Raw genomic sequence first — 21,688 nt, 5'->3', positions numbered from 1 at the left:
TAGCTCATCGAGGAATATCATCAGCCAGAGCTGGAATACAATGAAACACTAACAGGAAACTTCAGTGGCTCGGTGCGTTGTGAGAGGATGGAGGCTCTGAAGTCACCGCTCGGAGGGAACTGTCCATAAAACTGTCGAGACTCGGCTCCAGGATGAGGAAGCACGTCTCCTCTGCTACTGGATTGAAACTTCAATGAAGCTCAGAGCCCGTAAAAAAAAAAAAAAAAAAAAAAAAAAAAAAAAAAAAAAAGCTGTGATGGCCACATTTCTAAATGTCTGTGCTTGCTATTGTTAAAGACATCTTCAAACAATAAGCACTTTCATCCTTCTGTCATTTAGAGGGCGATCTGAGAGGACTTTTAAACTGGTTGTTCTGAAAGAGACCTTTAGGTTAAAAACAATACAGTGGTGGATGAATGAATAAATGGCAAACTCTGCCACACTGTCTTGTTACTTTCACAATTTCATTGAAGTGAAGAAATCTGGACAACACACATAAACACAGAGGTTATGTATTTGACATGTTAACACTGCTCCCTGCACATACAGTATCTAGCACAGTGATTTCACTCAGCATTATCAAAAGTACCAACAGAGCCAGATGCCTATTAACCATCCAGATGGGTCCCTCAATTAAAGCACAACGGTATTTTCCAGGTGGCAGAGCAACTAACTATAAAGGATAAGAATAGCATACCTGTAAAACTTAAATGACTGATGATGTTTGAAGGTGCAAAAACATCCATTTGATGTTAGGGCAAATGACAACATTTTAATGTGTGTCCTGTCAACTGTGATGTACTGCTGCATTTTATTATGCCAACAGGCTGATTTCCATTTTCTCTTTTATTTTCAATAATGTGCAAGTGTTAAACTTTCATTTACTGACCTTGATTCTACTACTGATACGGCTTCTGGCAACACAATAAACACATAAATCTATTTACATAAAACATGCTCATATAGCAGGAAGAGATAAAAAATAAAATATGTACATGTTGGTAAGATGGGCAAGTGGTTGTTTTTCATCTCCACTGAGAATCTACCTCTGCTGTGGGGACAGGCTTGTCGGTCGCCTGCTGTCAGCTGTCAGTTTGCTCTGAACAAACTGGGCCTGGAGTATTTTGGGGTGCAGTGCCTGCTCACTTATGTACTCCTCCGCTTCCAAAAATGCATTTTCAAATATTAAGAAAAACTTATTAACTATTAGTGCACACACGACAATGTGTGATGCAATATTAAAAGTCACTGAATACAGAAGGAAGTTTTCACTGACTGGTCAGGTCAGTCAAGGTGCCCATCCAAGAACCTTCCTCTGGCTACATGACTAAAACAAACTGTTTAAGTCCATCATACCCCTGACTGTACAGATACTCCAGGTACCAGGTCCATGGCTTGGAATACTAGAACACACATACAAAAACACAGATTGAAGGCATCTGAAGATTTCTATGATCAAAATCCATGTTTCCTAACGAAATGCAATTGATCCACACCAAAGTGCATGTAAAGTCTATAATAAATGAAAAAGAGACCCCTCATACCTTTATGGAATTAAGATTCATGTCCTGTCTTCCTGGCCAACACTGATAAAGAGAGAACATTAATATTCACTGTCAGCTAACTCTGGTAAATCTCACAAGATCGCTGCTGGATGTTGCGGTTAGACCAAACCCAAAAAAAAAAAACGTATATTATTAAACATGATGAAAGCAATGACTCCACATAGCACCTATTAATAATATAACGTCCTTCTGTATTAATGTGTCTTCTACAAAGACTACATTAATAGCACATTTGTCTCTTTGTCCTGGCTGTAAGTCTAATAACCAAACTGCACAGGCAGCTGATAAATGCATGTTGATAAATCAAGTGACGCTTACAGAGATTTTTAGCAAGTTTTGTTAAAAGGTATACAGAACAAACATTTTGTGGGCTTCATAGGAGAGGATCCTATTCACATATCTCTAAAACATCACATATAAATAGTTCACACTCACCTTATGGTGAAAGTCAACAGCGTAGCTCAAGAAAGCAGGGTGGTGGATGAAGTTAAAGCTCTCCCAGTACTCAGGTATGTTGGCCTTGAGGAGCAGCTCCTCTTTCAGCTGTATACCCATGTCTGGTTCAAACATTTTGGAGTTCCACAGGCAGTTAACCATGACAGACATATAGTGATTGAAGTCACAAAGTGTGTGGTGGCTGATCCGACAGGCCTTCTGAAAAACCAAATCAAAGGGTGAGACAGAATGAGAAGAAACAAAAGAACGTGACAAAAGCAAAGCAGAGCACAGCTGAAACACTGCAGATCTTCAAAGTTTCACATCTAGACATTGTTGTGCTGATTCATTTGCATGTCATTTATGAAATACATTTTTCTTCATAAAACGTACTAGTGACATTTTCAGGGGCGCGTACTTCCTGCCTGACAAGTACTTGTAAATTCACAGCTCACAGTGGCAGCTGTATTAAAATCAACAACTTTTTAATTCCTCATCGGAGAAGGTATTAAAAGGGTTATCAGCTGCAGCTATGTGCAAGTGGATTCCTAAAGAGCTGAGTAATTTAAAGTCTGTCAAAATCACTATAAGGTGTACAGCTCCTACATACTTAAAATATAGGACATTAGTTCAAAGTGTTTATACTGATGTCTTCTTTATGAAGAGAACTTTCTCTGCATTATTTTTTAATCTGTGATTCAAGCGGTGATTTTAAGCAGTGTCTTCTTGAAGTATCATTACAATGAAATCACAATGTTTCATTTAGAACAAAAAAAAAATTTATTTTTTTTTAACCTTTGGTTGCTTCCTGTGACTCTTGGCTTCTGTCAAGTTCACCTGGTATCTAAACAAAAGAAAGAGCAATGAGCATTGATTATGAATGCACTTCACAGTTTGTTCTCTAGAAAAAAAAAAATATTTGGCTTAGGTAAAATTATTTCAAAACCTTCAGGTGTGGTCAATAAGCCAACACTGTAAGGATTTATATTCTTAAATCCTCGACTTATAAATGCTGAAAATGCTTGAATTTCACATATTCTCATATATCAATCATTAACATCCAGGTGCAATGAAGCCATTTGATTTGTGGTCTGTTCCAGTTTCAAATACATGTTAACATACACAGTTGCTGCTGGTGTATATGCAGTAGTTCTATGGCAAGATGAAGGGTGCTCACCTGTACATGATGTAGGCCAGTCGGTCCACGCTGACAGGGTCAGTGGCAAACAGGGCTGGGTAAAAGACCCCAGCCGGGGGAACCAACACGAGGGGGAGCTCATACTTCACGAACATGTCACACACCTGGAGTAGGAGAGAGAGAGAGAGAAAAAAAAAAAAAATTATTTATTACAGTTCTAGGTGCTGCTGATTAACCCCCCCGGCCAAAAAAAGTTAAATTGCCAATCAAAAAAAAATAAATAAATGTAAAACAAAAAAAATTGACTAAAATCACATGCACTTCTATTTCAATTAATTTTCAGACAATTTCAGTAAAGATAAGCCATACCATTGAGTGCAGACGACTTTAAATAAAGTTAGTTATTTAAGAAGCACTTCTGATGCCCAAGCACAGCTCACAAAACAGCTTTAATTATTACCATCAGCTCATTTACCGTCTCATAAAAGTCCAGGATGAAGCTGAGTAGGAGAGAGTTATAGCCCTCAAGTTGAAGGCCCACAGAGGCCAGTCGACCCACAAAGTGAACTAGCTCCATCAATGAATCCTTGAAGTCTGTCAGAGTCATGTTTCTGGAACAGAGGGCAGAGCATAGAGTCAGAGACACTTTAATCAGAGCACTAGCACTTTGTGCCATGTTATAACCCCAGTCAGCTGATTTGCCCTTGGTGCATTGCTCAGGGAATCAGTTCTCTGGTAGTACAAAGCTCCCAAGTCAGCCAAAGCAGCAGCTCATTACATTACATATGACAAAAACTCAATCAAGACTGATGTTAGAAGGAGTACACAAACACACAATCAATGATTTCGACATCTAATCTTTGAGATATACTGTGGCTAAATACCAGAGGTGTGTTTGGAAACAGCAGCAACCTCTCTACTTGGTGGACCATTTGTTGTGGGATTACTGATGTGAGGACTCGATACAGATGAAGCCCAGATATTTAAACATAATTGACTCTGACTCCACCCCTTAATTTGAAAGCTGGAAAATCTTTTAATTGGATATTACTGTTTTGTCTCCAAACAACTTTCAGTTAAACAATTTGATAAATAAATGGGCTTAAAACGAAATCGGAAAATATGTCAATACAACTTTCTGCCTTAGCTGCTTTGGTTGCTAGTAAATAATAATTAGCTTAAATTAAAGCAAACAAGCTACTGTACAGACAGATGTGAGGCTTCGGACAAGATTAAATCTGACATAATTACAATACAAAAAAGATACTTTACTGTTAAGCTTCATATTTGGACAAAAAAAAATAAAATAAAAAAAGAAGCAACACCTTCACTTCCATAAGAACTTGTTAGATGTGGGAAGAAATGGCTTAAAACAGAAAGTAAAACCTTAAAGAGCCACAACCCTTATACTCTTAAGTAAATTCATCAAGTGTTACAGGTCTGCTACTTGTTTATGCTCAGGGCACAAACAAGTAGCAGGAAATAGATGTGAGACTTACATGGAGGTGTGGCTTTTGTTGGGGCTGATGTCCAAGTTGTCCTCCAGACAATACACCGTGTTCCAACACAGCCACTTTGACAGCATATTGTTAAGACACTCAATCAGTCCACACTGCAGACACACACATAAAACAAAGAGGAGGAGCACTAAGCATACAGTTAATACAGGTCCCTTAATCACCACTTTATACTCTGTTGCATCTTAACTATTAACTTACAGCAAAAGCCTGCAGCAGGAGTAGGGCTGTTCTAACAGAGAGGAAAGCCTACCTTAAAAAACAGTGAAGATGTGAAGAACAGTTGCATAAGGGGCTCAAACAGAAACTGTCCAATTTCTGAAGGAGACAGAAGGTCACAGTTATAACAGTCAAATAAGTAAATGCACTTTAAACACAATTCCTATACGACAGGCTTTGTTAACATGGGATGATGTCTATAATTGAATTCAAGTAGAGAGCAAGGTTGGTGTTGAAAGTAATTATGTGTTTAAAGATGGGTGACAAAGATAGACAAAAAGAAAATTAAAAGGTCAATAAAGAGATGGTCAGTGAAAATAGCAGAATGGGGATGCCAAACTTACTTATACTGGGGATAACAGGAATGTTGCTCAGCAAGCCAAGGACCTGTGAGCGGAGGAGGGAACCATCCCAAACCCTGAGGAACTTGTAGAGAAATGCCTCTGAACTGGAAAACCCCTCCTGGTGGAGAAATGATCATGTGAAATCAATGTTTGATGCTTTACGGCAGGGGTCATCTAAGCATGAGGCTTTTGGAAAAAAATAAATAAATAAAGGAAAAAGTAGTAGAGATGTAACATTTGGTGTGTGACAAGTGAGGCTCACCTGGAGAAAGTCCTGCGTGAATAGCAACTTGTTTAAAAACTGTTGAGCCTCTTCTAAATTCTGAGAGGATCCTCCATCACCGCAGAACAAAAATTCTTAACAAAAAAGATATTTAGTGAGTGAAAAATTCAGGGAAATAAATTAAAAAAAAAAAAAAAAAGGAAAAGAGCAGAAAATTTCAGATGTGCTATATTTTCACAAGCAGATATCCCCACCCCCTGCCTCTTTGAAAGCCTCCTCTGAAGGAACCGCTTTGTTATGCCAACTAGGCAATGTGTTGGGGTTCAACTCAAGGTCAGCTTTGCTAGGGATATACAGAATCTTTCTGATAGAGCGTGTCAAAGAAGTTTTGTAGTTCCTTCCTCCCCTCAGTTACCTTCATGGAGAGCGTAGCCTAGCCAGAAGTTGAGGCGTAGGAGGGCAGACTCATCCTGTACACAGTCAAGGTAATGCAATGCCAGACTGGAGCCCAGCAGTGAGCCCATCTGAGCAGGAAGCTTGTAGAAGTAAAGAAACAGGAAACACATGCAACAAAAGTATGATGGAAAGGCTAAAATGATAACTGATATACAAAGCCCAGAGAAACAATGGAAAATCAAAAAACAAACTGCAACATAACATTCAAACATTACATCAAAAACAAAACAGTTGATCTGTGAGCTTGATCGCATCAAATCTGTTTCATATCAATTTGTTTACATGCTATGAAAAGAAATTCAACAGATGCTGGTGTACTTATTTTCATCAAGTCTGCACCAATTGAGCTATTTCCTCAGTATCCAGCAATCCCCATAATGCCATTGGAACATTTCTTCCAACAAAATCCATATACAGCCCCTTCTGAAAAGCTGCCTCCCAATATCAAGACTTTGTCAGTACAATAGATAAATTAAATTGAGGAGACACTGTGAATGGACACAGCTCAGCTCCTCAATAATTATGGAGCAACTGTATCATTAAACTGAGAAAGCATCGTTCTGCTTTTGACAACGGGAGTGTAGGTGATGGGGAAGTAATCAATGATCCTCTGTTAATGACTGTGTGAGAATAGTTTTATAAGCATGATTGATTGTACTAAGCTGTCCCTCCTGAGGCAAGGCAAACTAGAGGTTTCTTGGACATCACAGCCTAAAATGCTTATTGTTCACGTTGGCTTTTCAGGCAGAGAAAGAGGTGAATTTATGTAGCATGACATATAAAAGTCCACTAGCCATTTAAAATGGCTTATATTGGTTTATCGGGTCAGTGAATCTGCAGGACAAATAGGCATTTATGAAGAAGCCTCTTTAAATGACCATTTGCTTTAGTTTGTCAAATGAACTACACAGATTCATCTCATCTCAGGTTTTTTGCTTTCATTACACTGAGGATAGAGGATTGCTAAACTACTGATATCTGTAAAAAGATCAATGGCCTGACAAATGACGAGTACAGTGCTCATGAAGCTGGTTTATGCTCTAATCTAATTAACAGAGAGCAGCCCCTGGCCACATCTGCTGTGGTTCATCTCTGACAAAAGTTGTTAGTGGCCCCGTGCAACGATATGCCACCATTAACAGTGTTACAGCACCACCCTGTGGCAATGATGATACATCACAATTTAAAAGGACTGTGGTTAAGCCTCCCAAGGAGAAAGTGGCATACATTTTATTCTGCAGATTAAATGACCAGTGATATTCAAATGTAATAGTAAAAATATATTCCATTTGTTCCCACTGCAGGTGTGCTGGGCCTAGTGGACTAACAGCTGAACTTTGGAAGCTACAAGACTGAGAAATTGCATAGTACAGGGTCACAAGTCACCCACACATCAATACCCCACAGCTGAAGGTTTTTTTTTTTTTTTTAAATCCTAGGAGAACATACCTCTACACAGTGCATATTTTTCAGGAGCTGAGCAAACGAGTGCAGCTGCACCAGGGGGACCACCCTTTTGCTGACAGAAGGCTCAGTCTGGGCCTGTTTATTGACTGAACCACTCATTGTTGGAAATTCCAAACAGTGTTTCTGAGGAGAAAACACAATAAAAGAAGAAAAACAATCAATGCAAGGTTGGGCTAGCTTATACCATTACATTTTATGAAATAAAAGTTCAAATCAGGATAAAATGACTTTGAATAAATTGTGTACAGTAGTACACAGTAGCTGTAACAATTATGTTCCTTATCAAATAATTGGTTACTTGCTTTGTATATAAAATAAAAAGTGAATAAATAATTGTTCTAGACACAAAACAAGTAAACTAAAGACATGACCATGGAATACCATATTATGCGTTTTTACCATTTCATAAAATAAGCAATTAATCAAGAACATAATCAGCAGATTCATTTACTAATAAAAATAAATGTTAGCTGCTGCCTTTATACTTGGCATCTCCGGGGCATGTTTCTCCCTACAAACATACTTTGATTTTAATTTCACACAATAAGAACAGAGAGTGACGGTAGCAATCTCACCTCTTGGAGAAAACCAAGAGAGCCTATGGGGGAATGCTGAGATGGAGGTGGAAGTGGTGGAACCTCATTGGCAAGCGGCAGTATTAACTACAAATACACTAAGCATTGCATCTGATGCAACGTAAATAGACTTCATACCCTTTTCCTAGAGGTGGTCTTCTCTTTAATCATGAAGGGCAAACTGGTGCTGGAGGCAACTTGGGAGCCGCTCCTCTTCTGGACAGCAATCAGCGCTGACTTCCAGGGGGCATTGTGGTTCCTAAAGCCAGTCTGTAACAACGCAAAAAACATAATTTTACTGATGCTTTAGACATGATGGTCACACAGTTTTACAACAGAATGTGCACTAACTGCGTGTACAAACCTTCATTCGTGACTGAATGGAAAGTGTGACCAGTTCAGGGCAAAACACTTTGTAAAGAGACAGTAGGTGCAGGAGGAATGGCTGCCTTCCCTGAAGAAACAAGAACAAATAAACACACAACATCTTTGTACTCAGCATTTCTAACATTTTTATTGATCATTTTAATAATGTAAAGCACAGTAATGATTGATATAGAAATGGTAACTGTTTGAGAGTGAGGTGTAGAGTGTATTAAAAAAAACAAAACAAAACAAAAAAAAACAATTTATCATCAGATAGATTTTCAGACCGAGTATGGAAATAATATAGTAGCTTTGATAAATTAGTCTAGATGACATGTAATCAGTAGGATACTTACCAGTTTAGACTGTAGCTCCAGCAGCTTCCTGACTCTGAACACTCGCACTACAATGAGGAAAAAAATAAAGCAGTCATTAATGCTTGCAGATGTGATGATAATAGTAAAAAGACGAAGAGGAATTAGCAGTATAAATGTGGATCATATTTTAGACATAAAAATGTGTGACTTACCACTTTCTTTTCTGGTCAAAAGGTACAACAGATGGCAAATAAAAGGACACTGAAAACAGTCAAAATATATTGTCTTCAAATCACACTTCAGTGGATCCTATATCGCATTACTGTTTTGCAGTCATTTTATTGTACAGATAAATTGTTTATGTGTGAACCAACAATAACAATAACATTTAAGTACTGACAATGAATGACAGAGGCCTGCTCCAAGAAGCAGGTTTACTGAACACTCTGGGTGAGGTCATAGGTAAAACCTAGAACATAGCCTATTTTCAGTTTCAGATTTTAGGGACTTTTGGGGACACAACTTAGGAAAGGTGTGTCCTGCAACAGGCCTCTGGTTACACTGGTCTACAAGGAGAAAGCCTCAGAAATGAAAGTAGCTAAATTTTACCAGAATGGGGTCACTTATAAATAAAAATTAAGTCCTGAGTGTTAATTGGCTCGAGTTTTTAAGCTACAGCTTTAGGTCAAAATTGCATCAAAAATAATTCAAAAATTATGACGGGGGTGTGAAATTATGCTCCATAACTTTTCTGCAAAATGTGATTAGCAACAAGAATAGTGCCACACAGATCATTATAAATCTATCTTTTTATTGATACCAACAACATAACGTTTGCTAATGAAAGACCAATAAACTACAGTTAGGTAATCTTTAGTATCACAGTGAAGATAAATTAATAAATTTTCATGTGGTACCATTTTCATTGTTCTAGCGTACTTTGTCGAGAAGTTATGAGGCATCATGATCATCAGACATCCCCATCCATTTGTAGGCAAACATCATGAAATATCTTAAACTTTAACCAACCAGCACCTTTATCACCTGTTCTTTTAATTAATCTAAACAAAAATATCAAAGTATTAGCACAGTTTTTCTTGGTCGATAATTTCCCAAAATTTGTAGACCAGTGTTATGAGGCACTGAACTCTTAATAACTTAATAACTGTAAATGTTTGCTTTATCTGTTGCAATTAGGTTTTACTCAACAGCTTATTACAAGACTCAAAAGATCATTATTATACATACTAGGTTTTCTTCTGTGACAAAGTTGAAAATGAAGCCATAGATAGCTCGTAGTTGGTCCTTTGCATCAATCATGTCAAATACAGTCAACACCCATTTTATGAAAAGCACCTGAAACAACAATAAACAAAACACAGAAATGTATTAATGTTAGTAGAATCTTAATAACGCATACAGAATTAAAACCACACGTCTTAAATATTTTATAATTCCAACTATTATTATTAGAACACAATTTTTTTGTCTTTTGACTGGATTACTAATGCAAACCTTGTAATTAAAATAAAGTAATTTTTTGAAGGTGATATACACCTCTTCCAACCAACATTCAGTACTTGTGAATTACTCAAACATCAATATATTAATGAAAAACACCAGGCAAGCCATTCTACAAATGTAAATAACATTTTTGCACCCACTTGAGCACTGATAGGTATTTTGCCAACACACAGCCAGGCCACTGCTCGAACAACAGCCTCTTGTGGTACCACAGTGGCAGGAATCAGACACTTCAGCACTCTGACACATGGAGCATTTCCTGCACAGAAAAAGTCACAAAAATTAAATCTGTTGAAGGACTGAAAATATATATATATATATATGTTAACACACACACAGGTTTTCCTTCACTTTTAGCAGAATGAAAGACGGTACAATTCATCAATTTGCATACAGTACATAATAGATACAGCATTCTTGTCAATTAAATTCAGTGGCTTGATAGTTAACAGTGCCATAATAACAGTACTGTAAGGGAATTTTCGGCATCGACTGAGATGCAATCAAGATTGTAGCAATTGTGATAGATCAGGAGTGGGCACACAGAGCAACTGCCCTGCTTGCTTTCCAACTATTGCTGCCCTACCCAGTGCTGATAACCTGGATCAGGTAGGGCAGGGATAGTTGGAAAACAAGCAGGGCAGTGGTCCTCAAGCAACATGGATTGCCCACCCCTGTAACAGACCAACGACCTGTACAGATGTACACTTAACTGGTGTGTAATGGGATGGGACATATGGAAGGTCTCTACAAAAAGAAAAGAAAAAAAAAAAAATCAGCAACTATAGTGGTGAAATCTTAACTAGATGAGGAGGCTGTTATACTTGGCCAAAAAAATTGGATCTCCAACTTTTCCTCATTACCAGTTTTTGCTCCTTTTACGTATCTTTTTCATTGAATGGCAGACAAATGTGTGCTCTTCCTGAGAGTATAACTATAGAAGCAAACAGTTTTACACAAGTGAACAACAGATTGACACAATTGCCAACCAACTGCCTCATTTTGTACACAATAAGAGATGTGATCATTATGCCATGGCCAATCCGTGTATTCCACAATTAATGCCTAGTCCACAGTTGATGTTAAGTGACCATCTTACCCATACGGAGGCTCATGGAAAACTCCAGCATAATAGAGATGCCCTCTGGGGAAAGTCCTTTACTGTAGGCCACCTTCTCCACCTGCACCAGGTTCTTCTCAAACTCATCATTCCCAATCACAGGAGTACCTGCTTCAACTGGGGGAGGGAGATGTGGCGCACATCAGAGTACGCACATGGTAACATAAAAAACAAATACAAATACTCTCAAATGATTTTTTTTTGTTCGTGTGTACTGTCAATAAGCATATTAGTTCCAACAGTAATGACAAAAACAAACAGCCTAGATAAATTCTAGCATCCTCTCCGAAGCACACAGTAAAATGATAGATGTTAAAAGCTAGTGTTTCCCTTTAAACTTGCTGTTTTGTTAATTCAGTTCATGATGTTATCAACCCTAGCTGTGTTGGAGACTACTGAAAGTAAGCTAAGGAAAAACGTATCCTTAACCAGCTCTTAGCTATCAGTAACGCTAAGCCGCTTCCCCAAAACAGGAACATAAACACCGCCTGTCGTCTTACGATTTTTCTTGGCTTTGTCTGTTTCTCGTGGCCCTGTTTTCACTTGCGGTAATTTAATGTGTAACTTAGACCCAGTTAGTACCCTTGGAAACCCTAACCCTAACCCTAAGTGGCTCATTAAGTGAACGCTAGTTAAATGTTTGGGTCGACGCCTACCGTCAGAGAAATACTTCAGGGCCAGGACAAACGGATCCTCCGCCTCGAGCTTTCTTCTTTCCTTTTCCGCGACTCTCAGACTTTTGTTGATGCTCCGACTAGATACCGATTGGTCGCTTGGAAACGATGGGTCTGAAATCAACGGACCCGTCACATTTAGCCCTGTAGCCATTTCTACATTGCTAAAACTTAAAACGTTGTGCTCTATACGCTATCCGTCCTCAGACATTCAAATCTTCCGCGCGGCCGTTTGTTCTGCGCTTGCGCATTATATTTCATCCGCTGGGTTGCTTCCCGGCAGTTGTAGTCCATTTGCTGTCACCCTACGGAAGAGACTACAATAGTCAAGCTTTTGGTTCTGTGTGCAAAGGAGCTCCGGTAAACGGAGCTGACACTGGACAATATTGTAGATAATTTTTGTAATTGTTTTATTTGCTCAGCTTTTCAGAGGTCTGTAAAATATTAGCTGTATATAAATGTTTAAGTGTAATTATAAACCATCGTTTTAATTTCAGTTTACATGAAGTCAAAATATTGCAAATTTAAAAAAAAATAAAAGTATGTTTTGGATCAATAGAGAACTTCAGTGTATTTCTCATTTTGATATAGTAGTATGAAGTGATAGTAAGTATAACAGACCTATTGGGCCCCAGGGTAGAGACATGTAAAAGATCCCACTTCCATGGACAAATCATGCAGCCATTCCATTTCTGGTGGTTTTGTGGGGTTTTGCAGACGTTTAGTGTGTCTTTGAGTGCAAGAAATATCTTTGGAGATGTTTTGAAATTTGCTTTGGTTTGTATCTTGATGTTCTACATGTTTTGTTGTAGTTTCATGTTTGTGGTCATTATTGTCTCTGTGAGGACGTTTTGCACCTCTTTGTGGCCACTTTGGGGATCCCTGATATTATATCTCTATTTTGTGTCTCTTTGGGAAGTATTGGACGTCTTTGCAAACATTTTGCCTCCATTTGTGCTGCTTTGTGTCTTTTGTCATTTTTACCCTCTTTGTGGTCATTGTTTGCAGTCATTTTCCATATCTTTATGGTGCAGTTGTGTTTCACTCAGGGATATTTTACTGTTAATGATCAGGATCCCTGGGACTGTTCCCACTGAGCCCATTCCAGTAATCCATGTGTGTGTGTGTGGAACATTGCATATACATAGTTCTAATACACTACAGATTCTACAGATGAGAGCAATAAGAATAATAAATAAGGTGATTTGTTGAAAATGCTTATCAAGTGAAGGATAATAAAACTGAAATATATGGTTGGATTAAAATGTGGTTGCCTGTATAGCCAAAATCCACTTAAAGCCAATGTGTATTTCAGTGTGCAGAGTCAAGTAAACAACATTCAGTCAGTCTCACTTCCAGTTCTTTATTTTAAGCATACCATTTACAGAAATTGTGTGAATTTCCAAACTGACATGATTTTTAACTGAGATTTCACACTTTAAGCAAAACTGTAAAAGGAATGACTTTATCTTTAGAGAGACAAAAATAAAACCAAACAGATGAACATAATCTTTAAAAGACCATAAAGACATTTAAGACTTCAACCGTGAATTATAAAAAGTGAAATTCAATTTTTCAATACGCAAAAAAGCCTTTTTGGATTTAGTTATATTCTGCTGAACAGCAGAACGTGGGTACTGACAACAAACACCTGAGGCTGCACCTGCTGTCCTTTCCAGCCAGAGTTTCACTGTGACAACTGAACTGAAAGAGTGCTGAGGATATTCAGCTCATTTTACTCTGGGATTTCATGAGTTCTTCAGCAAAAATCTACAGTGATGAACAAGTGAACTTTCAGATAACACTACACCAAAATAATATGAGGATATGTATTATAAGTTGATTTATAATTAATACAAAATTATTTCAACAGTGCTTTTTGATTTATCTTTAAGTCCAAATGAAACATGCTTGAACTACTGTAGTTTATAAATTATCAGTCTCCTATGTAAATTATAAAAAAGATTAGTTCATGAAAAACAGCATTCTCAAATCAACTTGTAAGAGAAACAAAATTCATAATTGATTAAAAACAACAAATACATTGAACAGTGTTGGACTGAAATAAATAAGAGAGAATGTTGTGACAATGAGCTGAGCTCAAGAGAGACATGACTGCCCATGGTAATGCAGAGAATGTACAGATGAGGAGTTCTCAGTTTCACATTAAAAGTGCAGAGGAGTAAGTGAGAGCAACCGGTCAGGCAGCTGGATGGGACGGGAGGACTGTGGGAAGGTATTGTTACTGGGAGTGAACGTTTAATTCAAAAATTTTATTTACTACAATCCATAGAGGCGCACCAGGTTCCCTTTGTTGTGGCTTGGACCATAGAAGAAGAGGATTTTAAGACTGCTTGACCTTGTTCTTTTCCTGGTCATTGACGTGCTGTTCTTCTCTGCTGTCCTCTCTCTCCGGCCGGTCATCACTCTGGCGGGCAATAAGGAGTCGGCAGGTGAGCAGAATACCAAAGACTAGAGCGTGAGCGTATCGTTTCAGGGGGTCTCCTACAAGCTGGTGGAAGAACAGGACAGCCAGCATGACCAGCAGCAACAAGAAGTTGGCCACGTCCTTCGGCCTGCCAGGCACCAGGGTGAGCACCACACCGCAGCCGACCTCCAGAGAACCAATGACCTTACGAAGCAGGACTGAGCTGATCCCAATCTTTTTCAGGCCCGGCAATGCCTTGGCATAGCTCTTGTATGCCCTTTTCTGCAAAAAAAATAAAATAAAATAAAACAACAAACAAACAAAAAAAAAAACAACTTGTAGGTCAATCAAACTCACATGGTTGTCTCTTACTGAGGCAGTTTCTCTAACATTCAAATGCTTTCATCACATTTCACATGAATGTAGCTTCAGTCTACACATGTACCCTGGAAACATGCACCACAACGACACATTGGTTTGGGTTGAGCTTGGAGCCTGTATCCTCCACACACATCATTTGAACACCAGCAGGTCCATCCTCACAGAATTTGCTCGAATCCGACGCCATTGCTCTTAAGCTGCTAAGTTGCTCTTCAGCTCTTCACATTACACATGAAGCTCAGCAGCAAAAGCACATTTAACATGCACATTTACAAATCAGGTTATTATGCGGCAGATATGCTCCATCTTTAAGCTAAATGGGAGCGTGTGTGAACTAGATAAGACGCATTCTGTCCTAACAGCATTGGGGGTTTTTTTTCTGTACCCAGGGTGATGATCGACGTTACATGTGTTAACACCGTTTTAAGGGTTATGTTAAAACACACAGACCTAGCCGAGCTGCTAACTGTGCTCTTACAGGCAATAACACTAAGGTTAGGTCTCACTGCACTGCTGCACTGGGGAAACGAAGCTTCAAACGGGCAAATTGACTCAAAAGAGCAAATCGAGCATCGGAAATAATCGTATTCCGTATTTGTGCTATTGAGGTCATCATCTTCACACATGACTCGAGCTGGAGCGGCTTTCTCTTCTGCAGCCAGCTCAGAACAATGGCCTTTACCCTCACTGAGCTTATCGATAAGATCTAACGTTACTCACCATTTCACTGTATGCATCTTTGCTCAGCCTCGGAGTGAGCTTAATGGTGCCCATAAACACGAAAAACAGCCCCAAAGCGATAGAAAGGGCCACAATGGTTATTGTCCTTGGTGAGGCCATGTTTCGTTCCCGTGCACAGATCCAGCCGCTTCCCCCTGATTTGAATGACAGTCGGACGGTTTCCCGGTGAAGATGTACCAGGGGGATGGGCTTCTGATGAACCACAAAAATGGCGACGTGCTGCTGCTTCCATGCCCCCCAAACACACACGCACGCACGCACGCAGCGCACACACACACACACACACACACACACACACACACACACACACAGGCAGGCTGTTACACCTTCTACAAATACAATAACTCACCTTTTACCTCTCAGGGGCCTCTAACTCCAGGGGACTCAACAGCTGGAGGCTCCCTCCATGTGACATTTGTTTGATAATATGCACTCTTCATATACACCAGGCTATATCCGTCCATCAGCTAAAGCTCATCCTGGTATATCCAGGGTCACAGAGGAGCTGGACTCAATGCCATTGGACACACTGAGAGCAGGGGTACACTATCACCAGTTAGCCTAACCCCAGTCTGCATGTCTTCGGACTGTGAGAGGAAGAATATGCAAACTCCACACAGATGGTCTCTGGGTCAAATGGGATTCAAACCCAAAACCTTCGTACTGTGAATCAACAGTGCTTTACTTAGCAAAGGTAAAGGTATCAATGCAGAAACATAATTTCATTTTGCTGTTGTAGTTGAGCTGCAGATTCTTTATAAGATTGCAGCCAATGACTTTCGGTACGGATTAATCTGATTAGTTTTATCATCTTGAATGGCTTGTAAAATGGTGAAAACAGTGACACATTTGCATCAACATTACCAACAATCAAAGTTTTGTCCAGCTAATGATCCAAACCTCAGCAGCAGGCTGAGGAACAGTTTTTACCCCACATCGGTTACCTTAGTGAACTCAACTTCATGGACAGTGACATCCCTCCACACACTGATAAACCCAGCAGTGATGTAATATATCTCTGTACACACTCTCTGTACATTAATCTGTATAGTCTGCACATAGAATGTACACTAATATACATGCATATAGGTATACATATATATATATATATATCCTTTTTCTGTATATCTGTATATATGTTCATATTGCACTGCTAACTTGCACTTCTGGTTAGATGCTAACTGCATTTCGTTGCCTTGTAACTATGTGCAGTGACAGTAAAGGTGACTCTAAACTCTCTAATCTCTCTAATTGTTAAAAGGATATGGAGAAATGCACCACATTTGAGAAGCTGAATTCATAAAATGTTTAGTATTTACATGAAAAACTACTTATCAAAGTAGTATCCATTTCATTTCTGCAGGCTACTTGTACATATTAAGGGAAAATCTATTTATTCAATGCTATTTGATGAGCACCTCAAGGGAATAGTTCAAGATTTTTGGGAAATGCACTTATTTGCTTTCTTGCAGACAAATAGTTTAGAAGACTAAGACCTTGCTGGTAATAAGCAAAGAATCCAGGAAATAACTGCATCTAGAAATAGCCCAACATACAACCAACTTCAGGCTTCAACCCTGGTGGAGTTTGTGTTCCTAAACAAACAACACCAGATTATCCCTTTATTATTCCTATCCACTGCTACAGTCCAAGACAGTACAATATTATCGTACAATAGAACAATATTGATAAAACTCCAAAATATTTCTGCCAAAGCTATAATCCATAGCACTAAGACTAAATCTATTGTACCGTCTGGTAAAAACAAGGTTTTCCAGATATAGGAAACATATTGTGGAAGATGGCCTAGATATCTGGAAGGCTACTCAGCTCTGACAGAATAATTCTGAAATGACACCATAAGATATGTAAGTAGTGATAAAGTTTATTATACATTGTCACATATTTATTCATTAATAAATGTCACCTACTGCTTAGTGCAGCGTTCGTTGTTGAAAAATCATATATTATTATAAATAAACAATCATTTAAAAAAACATTAACAACTGCAAAGATATATAAAAACAAATTCTGCCTTAACATTTTGGCCAAGTACACAAGTTTATGTTATTTATCTTTTACATCATTAATATTATTTTTCTATAATTACAGGACTATGCAGACCTGCCCTTCACTACACATTGGAGTTTGCAGTTTCACTCCAAATGTTCAGGATTGAGGTCTTAAGTGATACAGACATAGTAGTGAAAATCCACGTCCCTGTCTGGCTTTCCCCTTTTAAGTGGGGAAATGGGGGCTGTGGGTTTGGGGAGGATATAAAAGGTGGTGAAGCACATCCTCACACTCAGGACACAACCAGGACACAACCAGGATTCACTCTCATTGTCCCTGATCCTGACGTTCCTTCAGAGCCAGCATTGCTTTTCGGTAAAGATCTATCAGGAGACAGGGTCATCACTTTTTATAGTCCAGTGTGTTTCTGTATTTGATTGGTGGATGAATGTAATGGATGAGGCTCACCAAAGGTTGCAGAAAGGTCCACGGGCTGAGAGTAAGCTTCAGCCATTCCCTCTGTGTTGATCTTGTTCTTTCTTTTTACTTGGACAGCTTTCTTCTTTTTCCTCTTTTCTCTGTTAGCTGCATGTAAAATAAAAGAAATATTAGATCCCCATGTTTAAACATATAACACAAAAAATATAGGCCTTTAATAAGTGATTACAACCTTTTGGTGGCTTCTCATCACTGTCTGATGACTCTGGCAGAGTTTCGTCTTTCACCTTTGTTTTGCGTTTCTGTTTGCCTTTTTTCGATGTGAGCAGGACACTGCCGGGTTTCTCTTTATGATCAGAGGTATCCTGCTCTTCATCATTACCATCACCTTCCTCTTCCTCCTCCCCCTGTTCATGTGCTTCTCTTTGTTCTAGTTCACCTTCTTTCACCTTAACCGGCTTCTTCTTTTTCTTTGTCTTAAGCTTATTTTTCAATGTGGCTTCCTGGAAAAACAATTTTGAGTTAATTCACCCTTTCTTCTGTGATTTTAAACTGAATATCTTGAAGTTTAGAGTCGTCAACAAAACAAAGCATTTGAAGATGCTACCTCAAAGAAATGGCTAGAGTTTCTGTAACAGTGTGTATCTTAAGAAAATAGGTCCTTATAATGTTAATAGATTTCTACCAACAACAAACCATCATAGTATGACAGTCATAACATGAAGACAGGCATCATTTTACTCAAGCACACTCTGTCTGTAGAAATATTGTTTTTTTTTTTATAAGTGCAATGTGTTTTCCCGACCTTGTGCAGTATGTTTCGAATAGGTTGCAATGTTCCTTCGTTCTTTTTCTTTTTCTCTTTGGGTCGGTGAACCTGGCGAAGATCTGACTTGCTGGATCGGATTCTGAGGTGAGAAAACATTTCATATGAAAGGTAATTGTGCAGGTTGGGTTACCTATTATTTCCTGCGATAACGTAATTACTATTTGTGCTATAAATTCTCTGAATATAAAAGCTGTGCTCACCGTTCCACCTTGGTTTTTCTGCGAACTTTCTCAGTTTTCCCATTCTTCTCCCTCTCTCTTGGCTCAAGAGGCCTCTTGCTGTCCTGGGCTACACGAGTACACAGCTCAGGGTAATCCAGGCAAACCACTCGCAGCAACCATCGAAGACCTCGTAGAGTCTTTCTATCCGTCCAGCGTCGCAAGTCCATTAAGGCTGAACAAGGCTCCTGAGAGGGAAGGAGACACATTGAGTTTGTCTGCATGTCTAAGCTGTCTGTCAGCCTTCTGTGCAGGGTTTTCTTCCCTCCATATTTTGTTTCAGTATCTGTATAAGATTTATGTGTGATTGTGCAGTGATGAATTTTAGAACAACACTTACAATATGGCACAGAGAGCGACTCTGGTTGACCAGCTTCTCCAGAGACAGAATCTCAATCAGGTCACTTCCCAGCAAAGCATTTATTTTGTCCTGTTTGTTAGCCAGTCTGAAAAGACAGGGTCATAGCACAGACCTAAGAGATGCGTATTAGCTTCACAATTCACCTATGAACACGTGTTTCAATATTTGCCTTCATCAGCCACCAGATGGCGCTGTTTACACTTCACATGAAATTTCACACTTTAAATGTGTTTGAAGTTGAATGTATTTACACTAATACTGGTTTTCCTGCCACTCTTGGTTGATTCAGCAGATCGTCAAGAACCTCCTTGACCTCCTTTATCCTCTGTCTGTCACTGGAGTCCACTACAAAGATGATCCCATGGGCCTCTCCGTAGAGTTCCCTCCAGGCTCCTCTTGACTCTGCTGATCCTCCAACATCCAGCAGGGTGACCAGATAGTTGTCCACTCTCAGCTCGTTTCGCACACAGCCATGGGTGGGCCCTGCTTCCACACAATGGGGAACTAAAGAAGAGACAAAGTAAACACCTAATGAAATAATTTGTTGTTATTTCTAATACAAAAACATGACTAAATGTTAAAATTATTGTTGAATTACCTCTTAACATCCCTCTGATGGAAGCTGTTTTTCCTGCTTTGTCAAGACCAACCACAAGAATGGTCACTTTCCTGAGAACAAGTAAATACATATTAATATTCAAGCTAAAGTTGCCATAAAACCATGTCAGGTAACATCAGGTACATTTCATTCTTTTCAAGAATTGTGTTATCTGTACCTGATTGGCTCCTGTATTTTGGAGACCCAGGTGCAGCAGTTGCTCATCAGGTTGAACATGCTTATTTGAGGTGAACAAGGTGAGCACAGTGGCCACCATCTTCTCTGGAACTGGTACCTGCAAACAGATGGTCAGCCTTAGTGTGAGTCACTAACACACACTGACAGGGCCGGTTGGCTGAGTCACCACAGGTCGTGGCCTGGTCCAACACATGGATGCTTTGTGTCTGTCTCCTGTGGGCTTAGGACACTTGTACAGATGGTCAGACATTCAGGCAATGTGTTGAGTGCCAGGTGTCTCTCTCCAGTAACCCTGAATCTAAAATTTGCTGTAATCTTGCTTTTTTTTTTAGCTCACTTTTAATTACAGTATACTTTAATCATTCAGAACCAAAAATGAAAAAATAAAGACAATCATTTTTTTGTCAATTTCACCCCTAACATAAAGCTTTCCCTGGCTTTGTCTCAATAACCAGTTTTGACAGCAGCCTGTATATTTCAGTTTGATAATATATGAGCTTTCTTCCATGTCCTGGGAACTATGAGCAGTCCTCTAAGGTTGTAAGACGCAGCACAAGTGACTGTGGCAGTCAGGCTAAGTGCTAAAAACACAGTGGCACTCAATTGTCCAGTGCATCTGTTCAGGTTCTATAATCTGCTAAAGCCAGTTTAGCTCGCCCCCCTTTTAACTGAGTTGTTAACAAGCTGACCCAAATTTTTATTTTGACTAAAGAAGGCAGTGAGCTCATCACCATTTCCATTAGCCGATAGTGTAAGTAAGGACGATTTTCATATCTCAGAAGATTTTTTCACACAGGCAACTGAAAATGCACCGATATAGACATTTAGAGCAAGATAGTACCGTATAACAATGTCAGTATCAGCAGTTATCATTTAAAATATTAAAAAGTAGCAATAACAGCTATGATGATCATTTTTATAAAAAACTATTTTGGTTTAAATTCACACAACCAATGAACAAACAGTACAAATGTGTAATAAACACTGTGAAAAACTGGATGAAAACAAAGCACTGGAAATTCACTATATGCTAAAATGCTAGTACCTGACACCCGTAAATGAATAAACAGGTAAAACTTGAAATACTAAAAAGTTTTTAAAAACTAGGAAAAAATGAAAGGATACTTACAGTAGTAAGTCTATGTCCATGCATTTGTTTCCACCAGCAATAAAACTAATCAGGCTCACACTAAGCCTCTAGTCACCCTATGTGGGAGGTGCAACCTGGGAAATGTTGTATTGGTGTTTCACCCAATCCCAGAGTCCTGCATGCCAACAGCTAATTCCATTGGATGGTGTGATTCTTCTTTAACGAGACTAAACAAATGTCCATCCAAGGCAACCTAATTTGTCTTGTGGTGTGATCTGTGACATGCTGTGATCTCATTTGTCTATGGGGCAGTTGTGGCCTAATGGCTAGGGAGTTGGACTTATAATCTGAAAATTGCAGGTTTGAGTCTCAGGTCTGGCAGGAATTGTTGGTGGCACAGAGTGAATAGCCAGTGCCCTGTCCACCCTCAATACCACAACTGAGGTGAGACCC

General features: G+C 39.1%; 3 protein-coding genes across 3 annotated transcripts; all 3 read right to left on the bottom strand.

Annotated features, from left to right (window-relative positions):
* Positions 1–496: 496 nt before the first annotated feature.
* Positions 497–12,169, bottom strand: cenpi (centromere protein I). Its single transcript, XM_026331280.1, has 20 exons — positions 11,923–12,169; positions 11,246–11,383; positions 10,287–10,405; positions 9,871–9,978; positions 8,835–8,883; positions 8,662–8,708; positions 8,304–8,393; positions 8,078–8,209; positions 7,347–7,487; positions 5,857–5,977; positions 5,481–5,575; positions 5,219–5,336; positions 4,909–4,973; positions 4,638–4,750; positions 3,614–3,749; positions 3,178–3,302; positions 2,796–2,844; positions 2,001–2,219; positions 1,545–1,586; positions 497–1,403 (listed from the first exon to the last, which is right to left on the bottom strand). Exons 1-20 carry the CDS (start codon positions 12,092–12,094, stop codon positions 1,320–1,322), a joined length of 2,163 nt encoding a protein of 720 aa, XP_026187065.1. The 5' UTR covers positions 12,095–12,169; the 3' UTR covers positions 497–1,319.
* Positions 12,170–13,289: 1,120 nt separating this feature from the next.
* tmem35 (transmembrane protein 35) lies at positions 13,290–15,647 on the bottom strand. The gene is made up of 2 exons (XM_026330515.2): positions 15,470–15,647; positions 13,290–14,650 (listed from the first exon to the last, which is right to left on the bottom strand). The coding sequence occupies exons 1-2, from the start codon at positions 15,587–15,589 to the stop codon at positions 14,285–14,287; spliced, it is 486 nt and encodes a 161-aa protein (XP_026186300.1). The 5' UTR covers positions 15,590–15,647; the 3' UTR covers positions 13,290–14,284.
* A 2,110-nt stretch (positions 15,648–17,757) lies between these two features.
* arl13a (ADP-ribosylation factor-like 13A) lies at positions 17,758–21,306 on the bottom strand. Its single transcript, XM_026330712.1, has 10 exons — positions 21,275–21,306; positions 20,126–20,242; positions 19,948–20,018; positions 19,601–19,853; positions 19,329–19,434; positions 18,971–19,176; positions 18,747–18,849; positions 18,174–18,444; positions 17,972–18,088; positions 17,758–17,886 (listed from the first exon to the last, which is right to left on the bottom strand). Exons 1-10 carry the CDS (start codon positions 21,292–21,294, stop codon positions 17,831–17,833), a joined length of 1,320 nt encoding a protein of 439 aa, XP_026186497.1. The 5' UTR covers positions 21,295–21,306; the 3' UTR covers positions 17,758–17,830.
* Between the last annotated feature and the right edge of the window lie 382 nt (positions 21,307–21,688).

The sequence above is a fragment of the Mastacembelus armatus genome, chromosome 10, assembly GCF_900324485.2.
Source record: "Mastacembelus armatus chromosome 10, fMasArm1.2, whole genome shotgun sequence".
NCBI lineage: Eukaryota > Metazoa > Chordata > Actinopteri > Synbranchiformes > Mastacembelidae > Mastacembelus > Mastacembelus armatus.
The sequence above is the reverse complement of the archived record's forward strand: the minus strand, read 5'-3'. Positions and strand labels throughout refer to the sequence as shown.

Coding starts and splice junctions, on each gene's coding strand:
- arl13a (XM_026330712.1), bottom strand. CDS start 21,294: ATGGACATAGACTTACTACT. Junction 19,435..19,600: donor GCAGGAAAACCAGTATTAGT/GTAAATACATTC, acceptor CTGTCTTTTCAG/ACTGGCTAACAAACAGGACA. Junction 19,177..19,328: donor GTCGCTCTCTGTGCCATATT/GTAAGTGTTGTT, acceptor CTTCCCTCTCAG/GAGCCTTGTTCAGCCTTAAT.
- cenpi (XM_026331280.1), bottom strand. CDS start 12,094: ATGGCTACAGGGCTAAATGTGACGGGTCCGTTGATTTCAGACCCATCG. Junction 3,303..3,613: donor TCCTGGACTTTTATGAGACG/GTAAATGAGCTG, acceptor CTCCTACTCCAG/GTGTGTGACATGTTCGTGAA. Junction 1,404..1,544: donor TGAATCTTAATTCCATAAAG/GTATGAGGGGTC, acceptor TGTGTGTTCTAG/TATTCCAAGCCATGGACCTG.
- tmem35 (XM_026330515.2), bottom strand. CDS start 15,589: ATGGCCTCACCAAGGACAATAACCATTGTGGCCCTTTCTATCGCTTTG. Junction 14,651..15,469: donor AAGATGCATACAGTGAAATG/GTGAGTAACGTT, acceptor TTTTTTTTGCAG/AAAAGGGCATACAAGAGCTA.